The 21,189-nt window shown below is 48.1% G+C and overlaps 1 protein-coding gene across 1 annotated transcript in view; it reads left to right on the forward strand.

Moving 5' to 3' along the window:
- The window catches only part of ATM (Serine/Threonine-kinase ATM-like protein), a 312,761-nt gene that overhangs the window by 36,393 nt on the left and 255,179 nt on the right, over nt 1-21,189 (forward strand). The window contains exons 8-12 of the mRNA XM_087389269.1: nt 13,582-13,669; nt 13,757-13,863; nt 14,411-14,509; nt 14,597-14,653; nt 15,045-15,129. Of these exons, the coding sequence (XP_087245395.1) occupies nt 13,582-13,669; nt 13,757-13,863; nt 14,411-14,509; nt 14,597-14,653; nt 15,045-15,129 (436 nt within the window). The remainder of the gene's footprint in view (nt 1-13,581; nt 13,670-13,756; nt 13,864-14,410; nt 14,510-14,596; nt 14,654-15,044; nt 15,130-21,189) is intronic.

The following is a 21,189-nucleotide window of genomic DNA, read 5'->3' on the forward strand; positions in this document are numbered from 1 at the left end:
TCGATGAGTGTATCCTCTCTCCTGAGTCGTCCATCCCCCATAACCGCGAAGAAAGAAATAGAGGAGTCGACCATACGTCCTGCGACCACCAATGGGATGCCGCGGGGGGTGAACTGTCCCAGCCAACGGTCGTCACCAGGCATGAGGATCTGAGGCTCCGGTGGAACCAACCAATCAGCTGGGATCGCGCCGTCGATCTCCGTGCGTCTCGCCTGGGCAGCCCTGACGCACTGATCTCTCCAAGCCAAAACGCTCTCCCAACTTGCCTCCAATGATGACTCTGCTAGAGGCTGTCCTGTACAATGCTGAAATGCCCTGAATCAAACCTGCTGGGAAACCTAGCCGCTCCAGAGTCCCCTCCAGGAAGGACCAGTCCACCCGATCGTAGGTCTTCTCAAAGTCGAGAAGTAGGATGGCTAGGTGTGATCCGCTGTGCTGAGCCCACTCTGCCGCCTCTGAAAAGGTGAAGACATTGTCCAGAATACTGCGATCCTGAACAAAGCCTGTCTGAGTGTCGTGAATGATGTCTGGAAGTAGAGGCCGGACTCTGGCGCTGATCATCTTGGCTAGGATTTTGTAGGCAGTGGTAAGGAGAGTGATCGGGCGCCACTGATGGATCTCGTGTCTATCTCCTCCCTTCGGGATGAGGCAAATCAGTCCCGAGGAGAGGCTCTCTGGCATATAACCGCTGCTGAAAATCCTCTGAAAAGCTGCTAAGAGGGGCTGATGGATCTGGTCTCAGAAGGAGGTGAAGAATGCCCGGGATAGCCCATCCTCACCTGGGCATCATCGATGGCCATCAAGGCCTCCAGCATCTCATCCGTGGTAAACGGTGCCAAGAGCGTCGCCTGCATGCTAGGCTGGACCAAGGAAGGAGTGTGTCTCCACACCTCCTCGCGGGCACGACGAGTGCGAGGAGCAAGTGGCTCCTGCTGAAAAAGGGTCCTATAAAAGTCAGTGGCCAGTCCCAAGACCTCTCCCGGATTCGTGACAATGTGTCCCGACGCTGTCTCGAGACTCCGAAGCTGATCACCTGCAGCTCTCTGGCCATGTGTCCTGAAGAACTCCCTGCACATCAGGTCACCCTTCCGAGCCCAGAAGGAGAGAGAGGCGTGATAGGAAAACTCTGAGCGACGCTGGAGTGTCTCCTCAAGAAGGGCTCTGGCTCAAAGGGCCTGGATCCGAAGCTCCTCCGAGCCCGGGGATGCCTGCTGGAGCCGCTGAATGGAGGCGAGGTCTCTCCGAAGGGCTCTCTCTCTACCCCACCACTCCTGTCGAACCTGTAGGGCTGCGAGCTGGCAGATCTGGCTGGACTCTTGCAACGCCTGCGCCACTGAATCAACCAAGTCCTCGCACTTGCCCCAGTCTCTGTCCCAAAGATCGCAAATACTGCTGCGCACGTCCTTCCTCGAGAAAATGGAATTGGGAATCCGGCATGAGCGGGGGGGAAGGGTCTGAGCTGCCGAATCTAATGATAAGAGCACCGGCGCATGGTCGGAGAGTGTCGTCCCTGGAACTATACCGGCCTGACCGCCTCTGCTGATGGCCCAATCACTAACATAGAATTTGTCCAGCCTCTCCAGGAGTCTGCCTCCTTCCCTGCGGAAACCCCACGAGAAGTCCAAGCTCCCGTGCCAACGCCGGAAGGACGGGTCTCGCCTACAGTCCCTTCCTCCTGTCGCAAAGATAAAAGAGTCCCAAGCGGACTGCTCTGCCTGAGCCATACCTGTAAACTCCGGTCCTCTGCCCTGCTGGTCCTCCAAGGTCTCGAAATTGTTGAAGTCACCTCCAACAATCCAGGAATCCATGTCTGGGAGAATCCCTGTAAGTGTCCTCCAGAAGGTGGCTCTACAACGGAGATCTGTGGGGGCATAAATGTTGAGGATTCCAACTCTGGAGCCCTCTAATTCCAGGCCTACCCAAAGGGCACGACCTGGAATCAACGTGCCATGATCGAAAACTCCCTGGGCTAGCTGCTCTCCCACGGAAGTACAGACACCACCACTCCTCCCCAGTGCGCCGATCGAGGGCTCCCAATAAGTGTGAGAGCGACCAGTGAGGATCTTCCCACATCTACGGGAGTGAGCCACCGAAAGCTTGTGTTCCTGTAGCAGAAGTACATCCACACGTCCTATCACTTCTGGCTGAAGTTCCTGTCTCAGAATGAGCTTCCTGGGACCACGGGTGCCAGAAGAGTGAAACCCGTTCACATTCCAGGATACGAGGTGTAGGCTCATGGTGAGGACTGGGAGGCAGCGAACAACTGTCTGCTCGCGGTCGAGGTCAAAGAAGAAGCTGACACTTCGGAGGAGAGGCGCTGGCGCTTATGGGAAGATTTGGAGGGGGAGGCAGGGTCGTCCTGCCCGTCCTTCAACACCTTCAGCAAAGGCGAGAGGCCTTTGGTACCATGAACAAAGGCTTTCTCTAGCCAGCTCGAGATCTCTGAGGTGGACATCCCGTAGAAAGCACGGAGTTTCTGAGGCGTCCAGGCTCTGACATCTTGGGGGAGGGGCCAAGACAGGGGGGGCCTGAGGATCACAATCAGTCTGAATCGTTTGGCGGCGCAACGCCACCACAGGCGCACGTCACCCTCGGACCACTGAGTCTCGAGAAGCTGCCCACCAGACGGGCCTATCCAGGAACAAATCTGAGCATGCGTCTGCTCCCTGAGAGCCTCCCAAACCGAGTCGTTTGTCCAGGTCTCGGAGCCGTCACTGAGGAACGTGAAAGCAAAACTAGGGCCATCCCTAGGGGCCAAGGCGGTATTGTGACATGCCGATACATCTCGGTACATCCACGTCGATGGAGGTTTTGACATGCCACGATACCATCTGCCCCTTTGCGGAGCAGGAAGATACTGATGTCGAGGCAAGCAAGGAAGGTCCCGAGGTCGGCCACGTCCGAGTAGTCCCAGGGGCCAGATCTGTAAAAGTCGCGGGGGAGCTCTCTCTCCTGAGGCTGAGGCCCATCAGAGTCTGCCACTGAGGGGCTAGCGGACGGAGAAGCCTGCACCGGAGGTGGTGGAGACTCCGAGTGTCCTATCAGCGGAGGGGGAGGGGGAGGGGGAGGAGGCTGGGGAAAAAGCAGCTTAGACTCCTCAGGGGCAGCTGGCGGTGGAGAAGGAGGAGGGGGAGCGGGAACTGCCCTCGGCTGGGGAACCGACGGAGCAGCTTGCTCTGCGGGAGAACTGAAAGAGGCGGGGGGGGGGAGGGATGGGGCTGCAACTGAAACTGGGGCTGAAAAGGAGGGGAAGAAGACTGAGGAGGACGCGGGGGCTGAAGCTGCGGGTCGGGAGGCAAGGGGTGCCGTTGGGGGACGGGCTGGGGCTGGAGGGGGGGAGGCTGGGGAGAGGGAGAAAGGGGGACCTGAGGCTGTGGAGGGCGGGCTACCGTCGAGGAAGATGCTCTCCCAAGTCCCTGGGGCGGCTGCCTATCGGGTCTCTGGGGTGCAGCTACAAGTGGGGTAACCTCTGCCTCCTTGCCTTTGTCAGAAATCTTCTTGTTCTTTCCCTTTTTTCTTCTAACCTCAGTCCAGCCGCCAGCTAGCTCTGGTCCGGGCTCCGGCTGCCTCTGCTCCTCCTGGCGTGGCTGTCCGGAGGGGGGAGGAGGGGGCGGAGCGGGGGGAGGCGGGGAGGGCCGAGAGGAGCTTGCGAAACGAGGGCAGGCAGCCGCCAGGTGTCCAAAGCCGTGACACCTCAGACACTGTCCTGGCTGTCCGGTGACTACCATGCTCTGGGTGATGCTGCCGGCACCTGTCACTATCTCGATCACTGCCGGGAGAGTCGCAGGATCCGCCACAGCCACACGGACTCGGGGGGCTCCTGCCGTAGTCACCGCATCGGCGAAGGTATCGTGCATAACCCAGCCGAAGTGGGAACCAAGGTCCCTAACAATCGGCCGCAGCTCAGCAGCAAGACCAGGAAAAACCAGCGTCACTGGATGGCGAGGTATACGGAATCGGGCATCAAAATCTGCTGCGCTGAACCCACGGTACCACGGGACTATCATGATAATCTTCCCGTCCACTGACGTGGGGGAGCCAGCAATCAGGTTGCTCGCAGCTTTCGCACTGGAGAGTTTGAGCCAGAAGATGCCCCTTCCCATAAGGGCCACCTCCACAATATGGCCGTCCTCTAACATGAGAGTGGACTGGAGCCAGTCTCTGATGGCTGATCTGGAGGGGGAATGTCCAATGACTCTGCCGTAGACTGATGTAAGAGCAAAGTCATTGGCCACCTCCTGAACCCGAGATGACTGCTGCTCAGTTAGGATGACGCGGTAGGCATCTGGAGAGGGAGGGACCGTCTGGGCCTCCGGTTCCGGGCAGGGAGCCGCCATACCGCCAAGATAAACTGCGAGGCTTCCGATGAGGAAGAGGCTGTCACCCTAAAAACGGGGGGGGTAGAAGCGGGAGGGTGGAGCCTGGGTGTGACGGGAACGGAGGTGGCGCACGAGGTGGCGGACGGGGGGTGGGGAGGAATGGAGAGGCGGAGGGGGCGAGGTGGGGCGAGTGAACGGGGGGGGGGGTCGGGGTTTTTATTTTAAAAAAAAAAAAAAAGGTGAGTGGACGGGCTGGCGGCGGGGGTGAGCGGAGAGGAGCGAGGGGGTGGCGGGGGTTGGGGTGGGGCGGTAGCGGGGCGGTAGCGGTTAGGGCGATAGGACGGTAGCGTAGTGGGCGGTAGGACGGTAGCGGGACGGGGGGTAGCGTGGCGGACGTAGCGGGGCGGGGGGGTAGCGGCCTGGGGCGGAGGGGGGTAGCGGGGCAGGGGGTGAGCGAAGGGGTAGTGAAGCGGGGTAGCGGGGCGGGATAGCGGCGGAATAGCGGGGGTAGCGGGCGGGATAGCGAGGGTGAACGGAGGGGGTAGCGGGGCGGGATAGCGGGGCGGGGGTAAGCGAAGGGGATAGCGGGGGCGGGGGTGAGCGGAAGGAGTAACGGCGGAGGGGGAGGTAGAGGTACGGCGGGGGAGGAAGGGGAGCTCGCAGGAGCAGGAGCAGCTCACGATCGTTCGTCTGTTCCTCGAAAAGTTAGATCACTGTATATATGTAGCAATGTATGCTTCAAAATAGGCCAATATTCTAGAAAAAACTCGACTGTTTAACCATCCCATCTTGGAGATTTCCATCTGCCACAGGATTTGATTGCATCTGACAGTTCCGTCTCAGTAAAGGGTTCCTCCAATTCCAAAGCTTGAGTAGTGGAAATAATAGGAGAAACATGTTGCAACAGTAAATTTTGTGCAAGCAAAACCTGTTGTGAGGGAGGAACTGCAGAACCAAATTGCTGAGAGAAATGATGCACACAAACAGAAGCAAGCTGTGACCGTGAGGTGGTCCATGATCCATCAGGCATAAGCACCCTGTAAATTTCTGTTTTGAGTCTCCTCTGTTGCAAACTTTTGAAAAATTCTTTGGAAGAGCAACCTTTATTTGTAAAGGCTCTTTGTCTTGCTCTAGTCTCCCATTTGGCAAGTTTCCTGTGATCATTTAGTTTAAGACAATGTCTGGCCTGGCATAGTATTGTTTGCTCATGCATGGACAACGAACGATGGTGGCTGAGTTTAGTGAGGTCTTGACAAGTGGATTTGGCCTAAGCAATGGTTTCCCTCAGAGTCTTCATGTAAGACTTGCCATAAGCTCTAATCACAACTTGCATTTTGGAAATAAAAGAATCCCAGGCATCATCAATATGAATATGGCTGCTAGAGGACACACAATGAGATGCTTTAGTAACCATTGCCTTGAAATCAGCATGTTGCAAATAGCTGTTTATGATTAGATGTCTCCTTTGTGGCAATCTATCATCTGGCATATCATGAAAGGATAACCGCAACCATAGGGGTGCATGGTCTGAATGCACAAAGGCATAGTCAATCCACATTTTGCATGTAAAATCCCCATTTTGTTGTGGAGCTACACTATACCATCGATCTAGACGTGCCTGATAAGAAGAAAGGGCATTATGTTGAAATGTGTAGCCAAGTGACAAAGGCTGCAATTCCTTCCAAAGGTCAACCAAATTCAGATGCAAGAGTAATTGAGACCATGCATGCCTTTCAGGAGTTAACATATGGTCATGTCTGGAGGTGTTGTCACCCTATTGTGGAGCATTATTGAAATCTCCACATATGTAGGCATGATATCTCCATGGATATTGTTGGATGGCATCCCAAATTACAGTTCTTTCTCTAGAGGACTGAGATGCATAAACAGAAGCAAATTCAAACACCTCTCCTCGAATAATGCATTGAAGAACAAGCCATCTGTCTTTGTTGTCATTTAAAGCAATAACTGGTTGAAGCTCATGTTTGATCAGAAGGACTACCCCTGAGAAAGAGTGCTCCCCAGCATAGAAAATATCATTACCACAATAGTGTCCTGTCTTTTCTGCATAGACGTGTTGGTTGTGTTCTTGTAATGCCACTATGTCATGCTGAAATCTATTGATGTACAGCCACACAGATTTCCATTTCCTACTGTCACACATCCCCTGGACATTGAGTGTAAAACATTTGATATGAGCAGTCATATTTACAGATATTTATAGTAATATAACAACTATGTACAGCAGCAAAATTTATGAGGTCAGCCTTGCATTTCTATCTCAGGGTCAAGGCCTCTCCCCTGAGAAGAAGCTGCCACCTGAGGAGTAGACAGCAAAGCAGCAACCTCTTCTTCAGGGAAGAGTGTTCTGCTAGCTGTTACTGCAGCCCATGTAATCCCAATTCCTGTATTTACCTCTGGGGTATTTCCACTAGAAGATGCACCATTCCAAGTGCGGGGGGGTGGAATTCTTCGAGCAGAAATAACTTTTCTTGGACTTTGCCATCCATGAGTTGGAGGTTTCTGTCCTTTGGTCAAGGGTTGAATAGCAGGAGGTGAATGTGAAAAGACATTCCCATTTGAAGCCATTGGAGCTTTGCCTTTATCCTGACTTCCAGAAAGCTGTCTACTACCTTTGTTTTTATTTGCAACTGAAGTAGGAGCATCCTTAGTAGGAACCGGCAAAGTGGTATGAGGCATTTTATGCTGATTCATTGGACACTGTGAAGCCATGTGTCCAAATTCTTTGCACTCAAAACAAGCCCCTGCAAATAATCCCCATTTGAGTTTATAAAAAGCACTTCCCATGTCCACATTATTCACCGTGACTGAATAAGAGTCTGGTGTGGGATTATCAGTATCCCAGAGAATGTAAAATCTGTTCGAGTTAATCTGTTCGAGTTGCCATTTGGCCGTGGTGGGTAGACCACTTTACCTAAAGATGCTGCAATTTTAGGCAAGAGCTAGGCCATACATTGTGGGAAGTCGATAACTTCAACCCAAACCAGGCATCTGTGTCGGATTAAAGCCTGAAAATCCCTTGTGGGAGACCATGGCAATACATGCACCATTTGTTGCCCAAAAAAGAGAGGCGAATGTTCCAAGAGCATTTGTCTGTGTATCTCATCCACCATGATAACCTCAAAAAAACCCCTGGGTGCATAATGTACTTTACGAACAAACGAGCCAGCCAGTGTGCGTGTCAACCAGTTGCCTATCTTTGCGGCAGGTGGCATCCGGCCTGGAAAAAATAATATGACTGCATTCTTAGCATATTCTCTGACCGGCGGATCCATAATTTCATCTACCTCAACCATGAGGCCAACTGAAGGAACCGAGTCTCTCTCTTTCCTCGTGTCTGCAAATCCTTCATGCATGACATCATATACAAGTTGGGCCTCAAGAGTATCATGCATCGGGTCATGCTGACCCTCAACCAGCTTTTGCTTCTTGCAGTGAACCGAATGCTCCTTTTGAAACATTTTTTCATAGGAATATTCAGCCATAGCTTTGTAAGAAATGGAACTCAGGAATGAAGTACCTGTAAAAGGGTAGTGGAAGCAAAAAAGCCAGTCCCAAAGAAATATCCACAGGAAGCCCACAGAGAAGAGAAAAAGAGTATATTGGTAAGGAGATAGAAGGGAAAAAGGGATGTAGAGGTCGAGAGAGGATAATAAACAGTTTTGTAGAGGAAAAAGAGAGAAAAAACAGTAAAAAACCCCAGTTGAACTATGTTTCAGAGGAAAAGGTAAGATTTTGGTGATGGGAAAGGTGTAGCAGATCCAAAGACTAAAGAGGAGAAAAACAAGAGCAAAGGCCTTCAAAGTCAGTGCGTGGAAGCAATCCGCAAACGAAACCCTGCGTGGAAAAGAGCCGAGAAACGGGGATGAACTGGGAACAGCTGAACTATTGCAGGCGGAGATGTCCGTACAGGCCGTACACCTGTATGGAATTCGTACGGAGCTCTGACGGGCTGTACGGCTGGTATTAAAGGCTCGAGATCATTGGTTTTAAGGCTCTGATGCAGCGCGACTGGGAGCAGAGGCTCGCGAGTTGGTTGCTTGAGGCGCTAGAGCTCACACACCTCTCCTCTCTCACACACACACCCCCCACACACACACACTTTTTGTGAAACCAGTAACTATAATATTAACATGAAATCAATGTACATGACATTAGACTCCAAAAGAGAGCCTAATAGAAGAACTCAAAAACAGTCAGAAAACACTTCAAGGCTAGTAGCATCCAAGTCCCTCGTAGCATAACTATCATATAAAGATTGCTTGAGGGACATTCTGAAGAAAGTATATGCCTGAGGAAACTATTGTCCCATCCTAAAATGCAACCTCTGTGTCCAAATAGTCCATAGTACCCAAAAACGAGCCCAGTGAAAGAAAAGGAGGAATGGAGACATCTGAGATGAGAAGCATCGTGAACAGGTAGCGGGAGATAAGGAAGTCAGATTCCAGTCCAGTAATCTGTCCTGTACAAACAGTGGAGGAACAGGAACAAATGGCTGCAACATAGTTGTAAGTATTCTCCAAATGGGCCTGTGATGCAGACCCAAGGGGAATGTCCTGCAAGCTTGTGGAAATGAAAGCACATAACCATGTTGATCCACAACATCTCCGACGAATCTTATGCCCAATTTCATAAGATTATATGCTTTAATAGGTGCATGTACAGCAAGAGGCGATTCAAACACCTTGCTCCAATGGATGCTTTCCAAGCGAAGAGAATTACCATGATGGGAAGAAGCACCTCACCATTTAGCATAAGAGAGAATTCTCTTCCAATCATGAATAAAAGCGGTAGAAACAGGGCAACCAGGAATTTTCCCCTGAAATGTGGTCATGACTGCTTCCCAGTGATCTGTAATCCAATGCCCATATGCATGGGACGTCATGTTTCCACACATAACTGCTAACATAATAGCCCATGGCTGTTTTTGCTGAAAAAAATGAGCAATCATAGTGCTCTTTCTTGCCAACATATGAAACTGAAGATTGAGAATATTCAGTTTCCCATGAGTCTTGGGAGAACAAACAGACCGCATGGGAAGTAGTCGCAAAGCCTTTTTGTGAGATTTGCTTTTCCAAAATATCTCCATAGCCAAATGCTTAAAAGACCAGGGAAGAAGCCAAATGCTTAAAAGACCAGACATATAGGACGCCAAATGCTTAAAAGACCAGGGAAGAAGAGGCAAATAGAATTGCACATATGCCATAATGATAGACTGTACTATCCGAAGTCGAACATGTAGAGGCCAAGTGGACAAATGCCAGTATTCCAGCTTCTTGTTAATCTTTTGAAGCACCCATTTGAGCTGTTGTTGAGGGGTAATATTCCAGCCAATGGGATACCGTAAATGCCTCACAATAGTATGGGGAGAAATAATGTGGCTTGGCCAGAGAAGTGCATGCCAATCAGCTTCTTTCAATGCTAGAAGATTTGATTTCCGAAAGTTAATATGCAGTCCAGCAGCCATGCCAAAATCATTCAGAGTATGCATCAAATGAGAGAGGTCACTTTGAGAATTCCTGGGCATGAAATATGAATCATCAGCATATGCCTATGCAAGAAACGGCTGTGCCCCTGGAATTTGCAAGCCATGAAGCTGCCCTGTATTTGGAAGATGGTCCATATGCAACAATAACGAATGAGTAGCAATAGCATACAGTAGCGAACTAAGAGGGCAACCCTATCTCACTGAGCGGGTCATAGTCCATGTCCTTGACAACCCACTACCAAGCAAACACTGCGCAGTGGAATGAGAATAGAACCAGTAAATAATATGGACCCGCCGAGGGCCAAATCCCAATTTATGCATAGTCTGAGAAATAAAATCCCAATGGACAGTATCAAATGCTTTTGCAATGTCCACTTGTAGAATGAGAACATCTTGTTTGGATTATTTGGCATACTCAATTGCAATCAAAACATTGGAGATATTGTCAGTAATCTGCCTTCTGGGAATAAACCCATACTGCCTGGGATGAGGTCCTGCTTGCAAAATAAATCGAACCCTGAGGACAATCATTTTGGCAATGAGTTTGTAAATGACTGGCATAAGAGATATGGGCCGCCAATCAGCCATTGTCTCACACAACCTTTTTTTGGGGATCAATTTGACAAGGCCATGTTTCCAAGAAGGAGGAAGAGATTGTTCTGCCCAAACATGATTGATCATAAGAAGAAGAGTGTTCTTCCCTAAAATGCACGGAAAAATTCAACAGTCAATCCATCCCAACCAGGAGAGCTGCCTTTACGTAAATGACTCAAAGCATCATCCAGTTCATTAAGCATAAAGGGCTGCTCCAATGCGTGAGCCTGTTCCCGAGACAATATAGGCTGAACATGCATAAGAAATTGAGACCTAGTTGCATTCACTTGCATCGAATGATCAGGCTGAGGAGAAAAGAGATGTTGGAAATGACTAGAGCATTGCGATTCCAATTCTGATTTGGAGGTGGTCCAAGTGGCATCATCTTGCCTGATCCTGCAAATATCCTTCTTTCGCCTATCCGCATGCAGGCTTTTAAAGAAGGCTTTGGAGGAGCAGCCCTTATCCAAAAGGGGTTTCATGCGAGCTCGGATTTGCCACTTCTTTAATTTGCGAAGATCATTTTGATGGATGATATGAACCGCATAAGCGCAAGAATCCTGTTCAGAGGAGGTGAGCTGCCGATAAGAGCTGATTACATCCATTTGTTGCTTGTGAGATTGAGCCCATTTCAGCTTAAGCTTGAGGTTTCCCATGTAACTCCGTCCATAATCTTGAATAACAGCCTGCAAGCGATGGGCAAGACTGATCCAAGCGAAATCCATGTCCTCCTGAGCATGTAAGAGGAGGGGGCGGACAGCCACTCTCACCATATTCTGAAATTGTTGATGAAGCAAATAAGCACTATTAACATGGAGTAGGCGACGACCAAAAAAAGGCATATCATCTGGCAAACGTGCTATAGATAATGTCAAGCATACTGGAAAGTGATCAGATAGCAAGAGGGAATGGTCAACCCACAGTGCACATGTGAAACTAGCATACTGCTGAGCATGCAACAAATACCATCTGTCAAGTCGAGCCCAGTAATGAGTAAAGGCATTGTGACACATACACACATACACACACTACTACAAGCTCTCTCTCACACACACACACACACTTTTTTAGTGAAATATTTATATTTATGTGTGGGAAACCTCAAAAGAGGTAAAAACCCACCAATAAGTACAAGAAAAAAGTTTTTACAAGTAAAACCTCAGAGCAAAAGTCATGAGGTAGCCAAGTAAAAAGTTACATATCAAGCTGGAGGAGAGTCAACAAACACAGCATCCTCCAGCTTCAAATTGTTCTGCTGTAAAAATTGATGCAGTGATGAAACCACACCATCAATAAAAACAAGCTGTTTTCTGCCCTTGTGATTCTTCTTGATATAGGCTGGAACCCGAAATTTTTGAATCAGAGGGTCAAAAACCTGTTGTAACATGGGATGAAAAGATTCCAGTAGGAAAGGTACTTCTGCATCCCTGACAGAAGAAGACTCTAGCACATGCGTCACAAGCAGAGAAGCTAAATCAACATCCGTGTCTTCGGATGAAAAAGCTGCATCTGATGAAACAGGGGTTAACATTGGAGCTTCATTTGGAGGATCAATCTGAGTAAGAGCAGGGGTAGTATCCTGAGAGAGAGCATGCATATCATCTTGTAAATTGCCCTTTTGCTAGGGGTACATGCATATCCTGAGTAGAAGGAAACTGATGGTGCTCAACAAGGGTGCAATCCTGAGCTTCTTCAGCAAGAGGAGGATCTGCCTGTGATTTATCAACCTTCCTCCAGTAGTGCTTCAGAGCAGTAGAGGGCTTCACCAAAGAAGCCATAGCAACCGGAGGAGAAGGGTGAGTAACCTTGATAGCTGAAGAAGGAGCAGGAGGTATGGGCTTGGAAGCAGAGGGGCAAGCACGTGCAAAATGACCAACCTATCGGCACCGAGAACATGCAGTGGGAAAAGATGCAAAATGGAGCCTGATGCGCATCGGATGAGAAAAGCCCAAGTCAAGATCCAGAGTAGATGGCACGGGTTGCATCATATCTCACAAAATGCAGAGACGAATATCACGGGAAGCTTGCAAGAACTCTTGTCTCGGAACATGAAGAGGCCTTCCCAATAAAGCTGCAAGAGTTGGAAGATGTTGAAGAAGAAGCACAGGCAACGCTTTAAGAGTAATCCAGACCGGATAGTGTGTCAGAAAAGTTGCAGAAGGATCGAAAAGCGGGTCCCAGGGCATTACATAAGCAAAAAAACCAGCTCCAGGCACACCAGCATCACTGACAAGTTGCTCTACTACCTCAGTCGAAGAGCAGTGGGCATAGTAAAATCCTTTTCTGAGAAAAACAAAGGAAGAAATACAATCCCGACCCACTGCAACATCAGCCCATTGACGGAGCTGAGCTGAAGATAAAACCCTGCCCATGAAATAGAGGCAGACTCCAAATTGCTGAGCCTGTCGAAGACCAGAGACCAAAAGGGCAGAGTCCAAGGAACAAACAAACGGGAAACTTAATGAAGGAACTTCTGTGACAGAGGCGGAACATAGTTGGCGGAGAAGATGCAGTTGGAGTGAAGAAGAAGGGCCATCAGAAACATCCAGCTTTGCTGATTTGATGAAGGGGGATGCAGACAATCCACCATGCTTCTGCCGAAGAAAGACACGGGTGGGAGGAATAGTGGCAGAAGGAGGCGTCAAGGCGGAGAAAACGAAAGGGGAAGAGGGCTGCAAGGTGGACGGTACAGCCAGTACGGTTTTTCGTACAGGCTGTACGGACGACCGTACAGGCTGTACGGAAGGCCGTACAGCAGAGGCGATATTCTGTACGGGGAGGGCAAAAGGGGTTGGAGGCTGTATGGGAGCCTGTACGGGCAGCGTCACAGAAGGCCGTACAGCTGACGGCAGCTGTACGGAGGACGAGACAAGCGGCTGGGACAAGGAGAGGGATGGTATGGAAGAGGACGAGGCTGGCAGGGCGGAGGAGGACTCCATCTCTGATCTACACACACACTGCACACACACACACACGCGCGCGCGCGCGCACACACACACACACACTTCCCTTGCCACTGCCCTCACCCCATGTTACCACGCCTGCCCACACACAAAGACAGAGAAATGAAGGAATGAATGAGTGAAATAAACGGATTATAAAAAGACGGAGGCAGGAAGGAATCAATGAATGAAGCAATTGATCTTGTTTTTGTGACAGCTTTGATGGAGGAAGAGAAGACAGAGTTGGAGCTGTTGCAAGAGGACTGCGATGCTTCCTTCAGTTTGCAGCTTCAATTTTATTTGAGGTGTGGTATGCTTCAGTTGTTGCTTGCTTTTCTGCATGGCTTTATAAAGTTACTCTTATGAAAGCTTAACACCGGGTGATTCTGCAGGCTGGTTTGATTTCTGGCTCTAAAAGCTTACCGCCATTGAAGAAACAGAAGAAAGAAGATGTGTTTACTACTGTAAATGACCGCCTGACCAAAGGGAAATATTTGTGGTGGGTATATGGCATTTGTTTTCTGGAGACAGACCTATAATTTTTTGGTTTCTTATGCATTTGTTCTTTTAAATGACGGAAAAGGCAAATGGGTGAGGGTGGTTTGTGACTGCCATAACAAGAGAACTGGACTAAGTGCGATGATTTTTTGTCTTGCATATGCATTCCTACCAATAGTGGTCTCTCAGCTGGGCTCATTAAAGTATGTAATGACTAAGCTGTAAAGATATCAGACATGCCAAGGCTTAGGCTATGAGATTACTGGGTTTTCTTTGATCGTTTTCTCCTGTAACTCTGAATTTTTAGGCCTGCATGGAAACTTAAGCAGGTAGATCATGCATAGTTATAGACCAATCACAGAGCAATTAAGCTCAATATAAGCTTTTTTTGTCTCCTCATATGGTGTATTATACTTTATAGGCTGACTCTGTTTTGTAGTTTTCTTGTACTTGCATCTGTGCCTCATAAGCAGCAATCAAGATTTTACATTTAGTTTCTTAAGCGTGCATGTTGCTTTCAAAAAATCTTACCGTGAAGCTGTTTGCAGGTGTGGAACATTTTGTTTCCTGGTTCGTCATCATCACCAGAACATCTCCAAACTCAACCTTTCTGGGTGGTTGAAAACTATACGATGCACTTTAGAAAGGTAGACAAGCTTAGTGCTTTGATAGATCTTTGTTTGTCGCAAGTCTTGTACTCACATATCTTTTAATTTTGCTTTGCTTGCTTCCAGAGTCTTGGCTGAGGCTGCTAGCACCCACGGTTTTGAAGCTTTAGTATGGATTTTGAGGTGAGCATCGAATTGGTGGCAATCCATAGCAATTGTCATCTGCCCATGTCAGACTCCTTTGTCCTTAGGTGCATAGGTCTACTGGTACTTAAGGAATCAAATGGCGTGTAGTACAAACAAAATCGTACCGCATAGTGAGTTTATTTGGATCAATATCTAAGAAGCAGTACAGTAGAACCATTGTATAAAGCTAGAGGTCTTTAGAGATGACTACTTCTCGGATTCCCTATTTTTGAATGGAAATTCTGTTTTCCGAATCATGTAAACTACATGAAAAGTCAAGTCTATGCAATAAATCCAATGACAAAGTGACTGGGCATTGTAACATATAATTTGTGAATGCTGATTCATTTCCCTTTTTTCATTGAATGCAATACTGTTGGATTACCAGATGTCTCCAGGAATTGAGTCTTGTTTGGCCTTCCATTTTACGTGAGGAGGGCAATGGAATTTATCCCTGTGATTTAAGGAATCAGGTATGCTACTTATTGAACGGATTACCAAGCTTGTTACGTATTTCACATATTGGTTCTGGTATAATCTGCCTTCTTTCCCATTGTGCTCTGTTCTGAGGATGTTTAGAAGATGTTTGCGCCAAAAGTATGAACATAATGTGCAGCACAAGAAAAATGGCGGAATGAGCTCAAATATGAAAACGAGTGATGGTAGCAATGATGCACTAAGCTGAAGCAAGAACTTGGCACTAGGCAGAGGAACCAAGATTGATTGGGCTCTATGTGTACCAGAGATTTGTGATGGGCAATGGGATTGTCTGCATGCAGTTGAGGGGTCTAGAGGAATGCTGCAGCAGAAGTTGCACATGAAGATGTACAACAAAGAAGACAAATGATAGCAAGGGTGGAATGGCAAGGGACACACACTTTGGAGAGACGTTTTGCCTATTCGGAATTGGCTTGACTGAGAAGTCCAGATCCGCTTGTTCTATCACCTGCCTCATTGTCCACCTCATATTGGGCTCACATGTCAGGCATTGATCTCCAACACCCCGTCTTATGTGGGCCTACATCCAAATGTTGAATGAGATGTCCCATCTGTTGAAGAGGAGTCGGAGCTTTGGCAAAATTGTCACTAGTGTTTTCCTATGTTTTGTAGTAGACCAATTGTCTATAAACCTGCCCTCGATCAACCCCCTGAAGAATTGGTCCTCCATGGAACTCTGAGTTCTTTGCGATCACTATGCAACTCTAGCTGTTGCAGTAGATCTCTACTGCTTCGTCACATGGAAAGACCTTCGTGTCTTTGAGCAAGATCAAACTGAGCCATAAATACTCACATGATGCCAGACATGCTGATCGATACTAGCAGTACAGTGTGCTTAGCCATGAGATGGACCCTGCACCTAGCAAGAAGCAGCATCCGGAAGTGGGTCGTGGTGTGTCCACATCTTTGGCCCCATGTGAATCACAATAACCAGGAAAATCAATTCTAGTCTTGTAGATGATTCCATATCCGGTGGTACCCATCAAAATACCGGAGTACATAATAGGCATGCTTTCTAGTCTGTCTCCCTTGGTACATATGAAAACTTAGAGAGATTGGGACGTTGGGCCAATTATTGGCTAGATTGACTCGTGACCAGTTGCCCATACCTGGTCAAATCTATTGGCGGAGTGATATCTTTGATACTCAGCTTGGCCCACGACTTCCATTTGAGTGATGCTGCCTTGCGATCCTCCATCCGGTGTGTGGATAAAAATGAAAAAATGTTTTTCACTTGTTGCATGTTGCTGGGTGAGTCCATAGCTAGGTGGTGGTGGAAATGAGCTATGGACACCCTCATGAAGGACTCCACACTGTAGATATTTTACTTGAGAAGGTAGATACTTTACAGAGGCTCTTGGGAAGTGATGAAAATGCAATATGGAGCACTAGACATTCCAGAACAAGGTTTCCATGTGATGTGTGTAATTTTGGGGGGTTGAGAAGTCCCAAAATTTGAAGGTGACGTGGCTAATTTTAAGAAAAGCATGCATGTGGCTACGTAGAGAAAGAAAGGCACCTCGACGAGCTAGCAGGAAGATGGAGATGACAGCTTGCAGGAGCATTCCAGAGGGGATCGTGGGCTCATGGAGAATAAGCAGGTGAGCTTCGTGGCTCGAGGAGTTGGGGGGGGAAGGCTGCAGGGATGGAAGTCATTGCGCAGAGGGAAGGAGTTGGTGAGCTCGCAGGGGGGGGAAGGCTGCAGGGATGGAAGTCATTGCGCAGAGGGAAGGAGTTGGTGAGCTCGCAGGGGGTGATACGAGAGCTCGGGGTGGAGGGAATTGCTTGGAGGTTCCAAAGGGCTGGGAGCCTCGGGAGGCTGGGGTCGCTAAGAGAGGAGGAGGAGAGCCTCGGGAGAAGGTGTGTGCTCCATGAGGAGAAGAGGAGCTGTGAGGCAGCAGTGATCACGAAAAGGAGGTGTGGGAGAAGCGTCGGGTGCTAGGGGACGCAGCTGTGGCGTCGCTACTGTGTGGCCGGGGAAACTTTGGAGACACTGGGAGGTCGAGGATGGCGCAGAGGAAGGCATACCGGGGACCTTGGAGAGGAGACAGAGTCTGGGAGCTTGAGTTACTGGAGGCGACTCGATTGCAGGAACTCCATGAGCGAAGAGAGGTGGTTGCGGGTTCTGTGAGTTGGAGGTCGTGATTGCTCAGACCAGGAGACAAATGAATAGAGGGGGAGCATCTCTGTAAGAGGGCGTGACGGTTGGAGAGGAGCTTCTGAAGTTTGGGGATCGAGAGCTTGAACGTGGCCTGGGAAGGATGGCGCAAGGAGACCGTGAGCTGCTGGTTGTAGATGGGCGTCTCAACTACGAAAGGCAGAGTATCATGGTGGAGATATGAGCTTAAGAGGTCGTTGATTGCATTAACGTGGAGCTTCGGGACTTGGCTGGGGAACGCACATAACTAAAGAGGACGATACGCTGAGAGGGAGAGAGGACAAGCACACAAACTTGGGTTTGAAGTGGAGAACCGTGAGCTGGGGGACTAGATGAAGGGAGCATCTCTCTAGGAGGCTGGTAACTATGACAATGAGTAAGCTTTGTGAGCTATGGAGAGGCACGCTGCATTGTCGTTATTGATTTATCCAAAGGCTCCTAGATGGTAGAGGCATTGATACTGTGAAGGCTGAAAGGTTTTGGAGGAGGTACATGAGCTCCATGAGGTGTTTGAGCTGTGAAGCTATAAGGAAGTCCTCATAAAGGAAGAAGATAACATAGGTGGAGCAGCATGCTTGTGGCTGGCTAGTCATAGAATGCACACAAATACTCTAATGCTAAGAGCAGAGAAGCTTTGGCCAGGCAGGAACTCGGTGTTACTGAGGAGACCTTGGCTTTGAGAATCTCCAAGATATGGCGGAATACATCACTTCTAGTGCTTGTTGGTGATCTTGGGGAAGATATAATAAGATTTCTGACTGAGGTCACTTTGTGGGTGGTTGTCCGGTGAGTTATGGGATTGGATGCTTTATGAATCTGAATGATTTTGTGAGCTTTTGAGCTCAGTCAGTAGGGGCTTGTGTTGGTTTGTGTAGTCCACTGGGTCTTTCTGAGGTTGTTAGGCTTCTAGAGGAAATGTGGCTAGTGTATGAATTGAATGTGTAGAGACAAGGAGTTTCAATGAATGCCTTTTGCCTTCTGATGGTGTTGTTCAGTTGTTTTAAACGTGGATGAGGGTGGTTGTGAAGGCGGATTGGGCTCTACTGCTTTTGTCCTTCCACGTTTTGGTGCCTCCACGAAGGACTATGCACTTCAGTTTACAAGTGTGAAGTTGTGCAATCAGTTGTAGTGTTGAAGAGCTGAGAGAGATGGCACGGGACTTTCCAGAGTTTTGGGGGATGCCATATGAGAATGCAGTGAGATTCCTGGAAAAGATGGAATTTACAGCACTTATGAAAGATAGGGCAACCCCTGAGATTTTGTTTCACATCACTAATTATTGCTTGCAGGGAGATGCAAAAGCATGTCTGCAGACTCAAATGGCTACCTTCAGGTTTGCTCATCCCCAGCAGCAAAATCCGGAGTATACAGTGGTGAGAGCAGCTTTTCTTGCACGGTTTGCACAATGAAGGAGCCCTAATGAAGTATGGAAGGAGTTCTGCAAAATTCAGCAAAAGGATAGTCAGGATGTGGATCAGTATCTGATAGAGTTTGGTAGACTGTGGAGTCTATGGTGTGAGGCTTTGATTCCTGAAGTACCCTCGCAGATGATAAAGAAAGACCGGTTTGGGGTTGATCTGGAGCCTACCCTCCGTTTGAAGGTGGAGCTGAAGAATCTGGATAGCTTTGAGGAGGTTGTCAGAGTTGCTCGTGAGAAGGAGTGGAAGGTGAAGCGTCTGAGGTAGTTGGGAATACAGGAAGAACTGAAGAAGTATGTGAATGTTCCAGAGATTATGAATGTACATCCTGAGAAAGAAGCTATAGCAATTCCTAAACAGGAGGATTTATTGAAGAAAGATATTCATGAAGCAGTGGAGCCAATGAAGTCTTTAAGCTTGAATTGGATAGAGTCTGCAGGAAGAGGGAGAGGGTATCCGAGTGATGTGCAATGCTGGAATTGTGGGGAGTGGGGACATATCAGCCCTCATTGTGATAAGCCAGCCGAGGCAGGAGGAGATGCCTATCCTGTGCAGCGGGAGAACAAATGATAGTGATTACAGTATGGAGGTGAAAGATCTGAATCAGCTCTGTACCAGTGGTATGAAATGGGAGGATAAGGGGAAAGGAAAGGCAATTAGCCTGATCAGAATGGAGACCATACCAGAGATTATGTCAGTACCCATGCAGTGCAATATGAGCTGTAGGCCAGAATTGGAAGAGGAACCTGAGGAGACAGTCACAGACGAAGACATCGATTTTTTGAGTGAGACAGAGGAAGAGAGCATCTCATCAGAGGAAGAGTCAGTTGTCTTCATTGTTGAAGAAACCGGATGTTGATAATGTAGGGAAGCTGGAAATCATTACACTTATTATGAAAGGAGGCTTGTCAGTTGCTATGGAGGAGGGTGTTGCTCAACCAGTTCTGTGTGAGGTGGCAGAGGAGAGCCCGAGAGAAGGGGTTGCTGCCATAGATGGCAGAAATGTTGAGAGCCCATTCAAGGTAGCTAAGGATAAGTCTGTGTGTGTAGATGATGATCATGCTCCAGTGTTATGTGATGATGTGCCTATGATGGCTGAATGCAATCAGTTCGTGGTTGACACTGTGATTGTGCATACCGAAGAGGCTGAGGTTTCAGGTTCAACAAGTGAGGAAGAGAGGTGAAACTAGCAGTGAAGATGAGAGCTCAATCATGTTTGATAGTGATGAAGCTGAAGTGGCTATTACTGATGATAAAGTGAAAGATCTACAGTTAAAACGCTTAGTTTGGGTGGGACCAGCAAGTGTTGATTGTGTGCATGCGGACTATGATGTGTATGATGAGGTTAAGATTCAGTGTTTCCAGGATGATGGTGATCCAAAGGATGAGCTGGATTGCATTCTTGATGATGCACTGGATGATATGTTAGCATTGATCTCTTCGAAAAAGAATGTAAACACGAGTATGCATGTTGAGCTGGATGGCAGTGATAGTGTGGTTGATGATCAACTAGATGCTTTACTTGATGATACCCTTGTGGATTTTGCACCTGTGATTGGTAATGACAAGAAAATATGTACTTCTTATCACTGTTCAGAAAATGAAAATGTCAGTGAGGATAGGATGCATAGCAAAGAGTGTGCTGATATGTTTGAGCATTCCTCAGGTGGGAAGGATGTTTGTTTTCTTCTTGATGATCTTGATAATTCATGTGATGGGTTAAGTTTTGCAGCTTACAAGGTTGAGGCAATAGGGTATGTTGAGAAGTCCCTAATCACAGATTATGAGCTGGTTGTTCCCGTGAGATCTATGTGTGAGGTAGTGACCTCAAAAAATGTGGCTCATGTGAAGCTGAGCAAGACTCATGATACAAGTGTGATGGCTAATAGCCAGTGGAGTTGTGTAATGTCTTGGCAAGATAAGCTATGGGATCCTGGTGGCTTAGTGAGGATGTGGATATATGGAAGGAGCTGGTGGCTACATCAAATTGGTGTGTTGTTGATTCCTTTTGATCCAGGGGGATGGTGGATTATGCATATCTGGCAATGGAGGGTTCAAAGTTTTCCTTTTGATCCAGGGGGATGGTGGATTATGCATATCTGGCAGTGGAGGATTTAAAGTTTTTCTTTTGATCCAGGAAAAGAAAAGCAGAGGCATAGAGTACAAGCTTGCTTTGTTTTTGATCCAGGAGGTTTGCTGATGTTTTTCTTTAGCTGCTGGACATGAATGTCAGAGCAGAAGAGAAGGGGTTGCTAGAGATGTGTGGATAAAAAGGAAAAAATGTTTTTCACTTGTTGCATGTTGCTGTGTGAGTGCATAGCTATGTACATAGCTAGGTGGTGGTGGAAATGAGCTATGGACACCCTCATGAAGGACTCCACACTCTAGATATTTTACTTGAGAAGGTAGATACTTTACAGAGGCTCTTGGGAAGTGATGAAAATGCAATATGGAGCACT

This window comes from Dipteris shenzhenensis, chromosome 18, assembly GCF_047967505.1.
Source record: "Dipteris shenzhenensis isolate YYH24624 ecotype China chromosome 18, Dip_SZ_1.0, whole genome shotgun sequence".
Lineage (NCBI taxonomy): Eukaryota > Viridiplantae > Streptophyta > Polypodiopsida > Gleicheniales > Dipteridaceae > Dipteris > Dipteris shenzhenensis.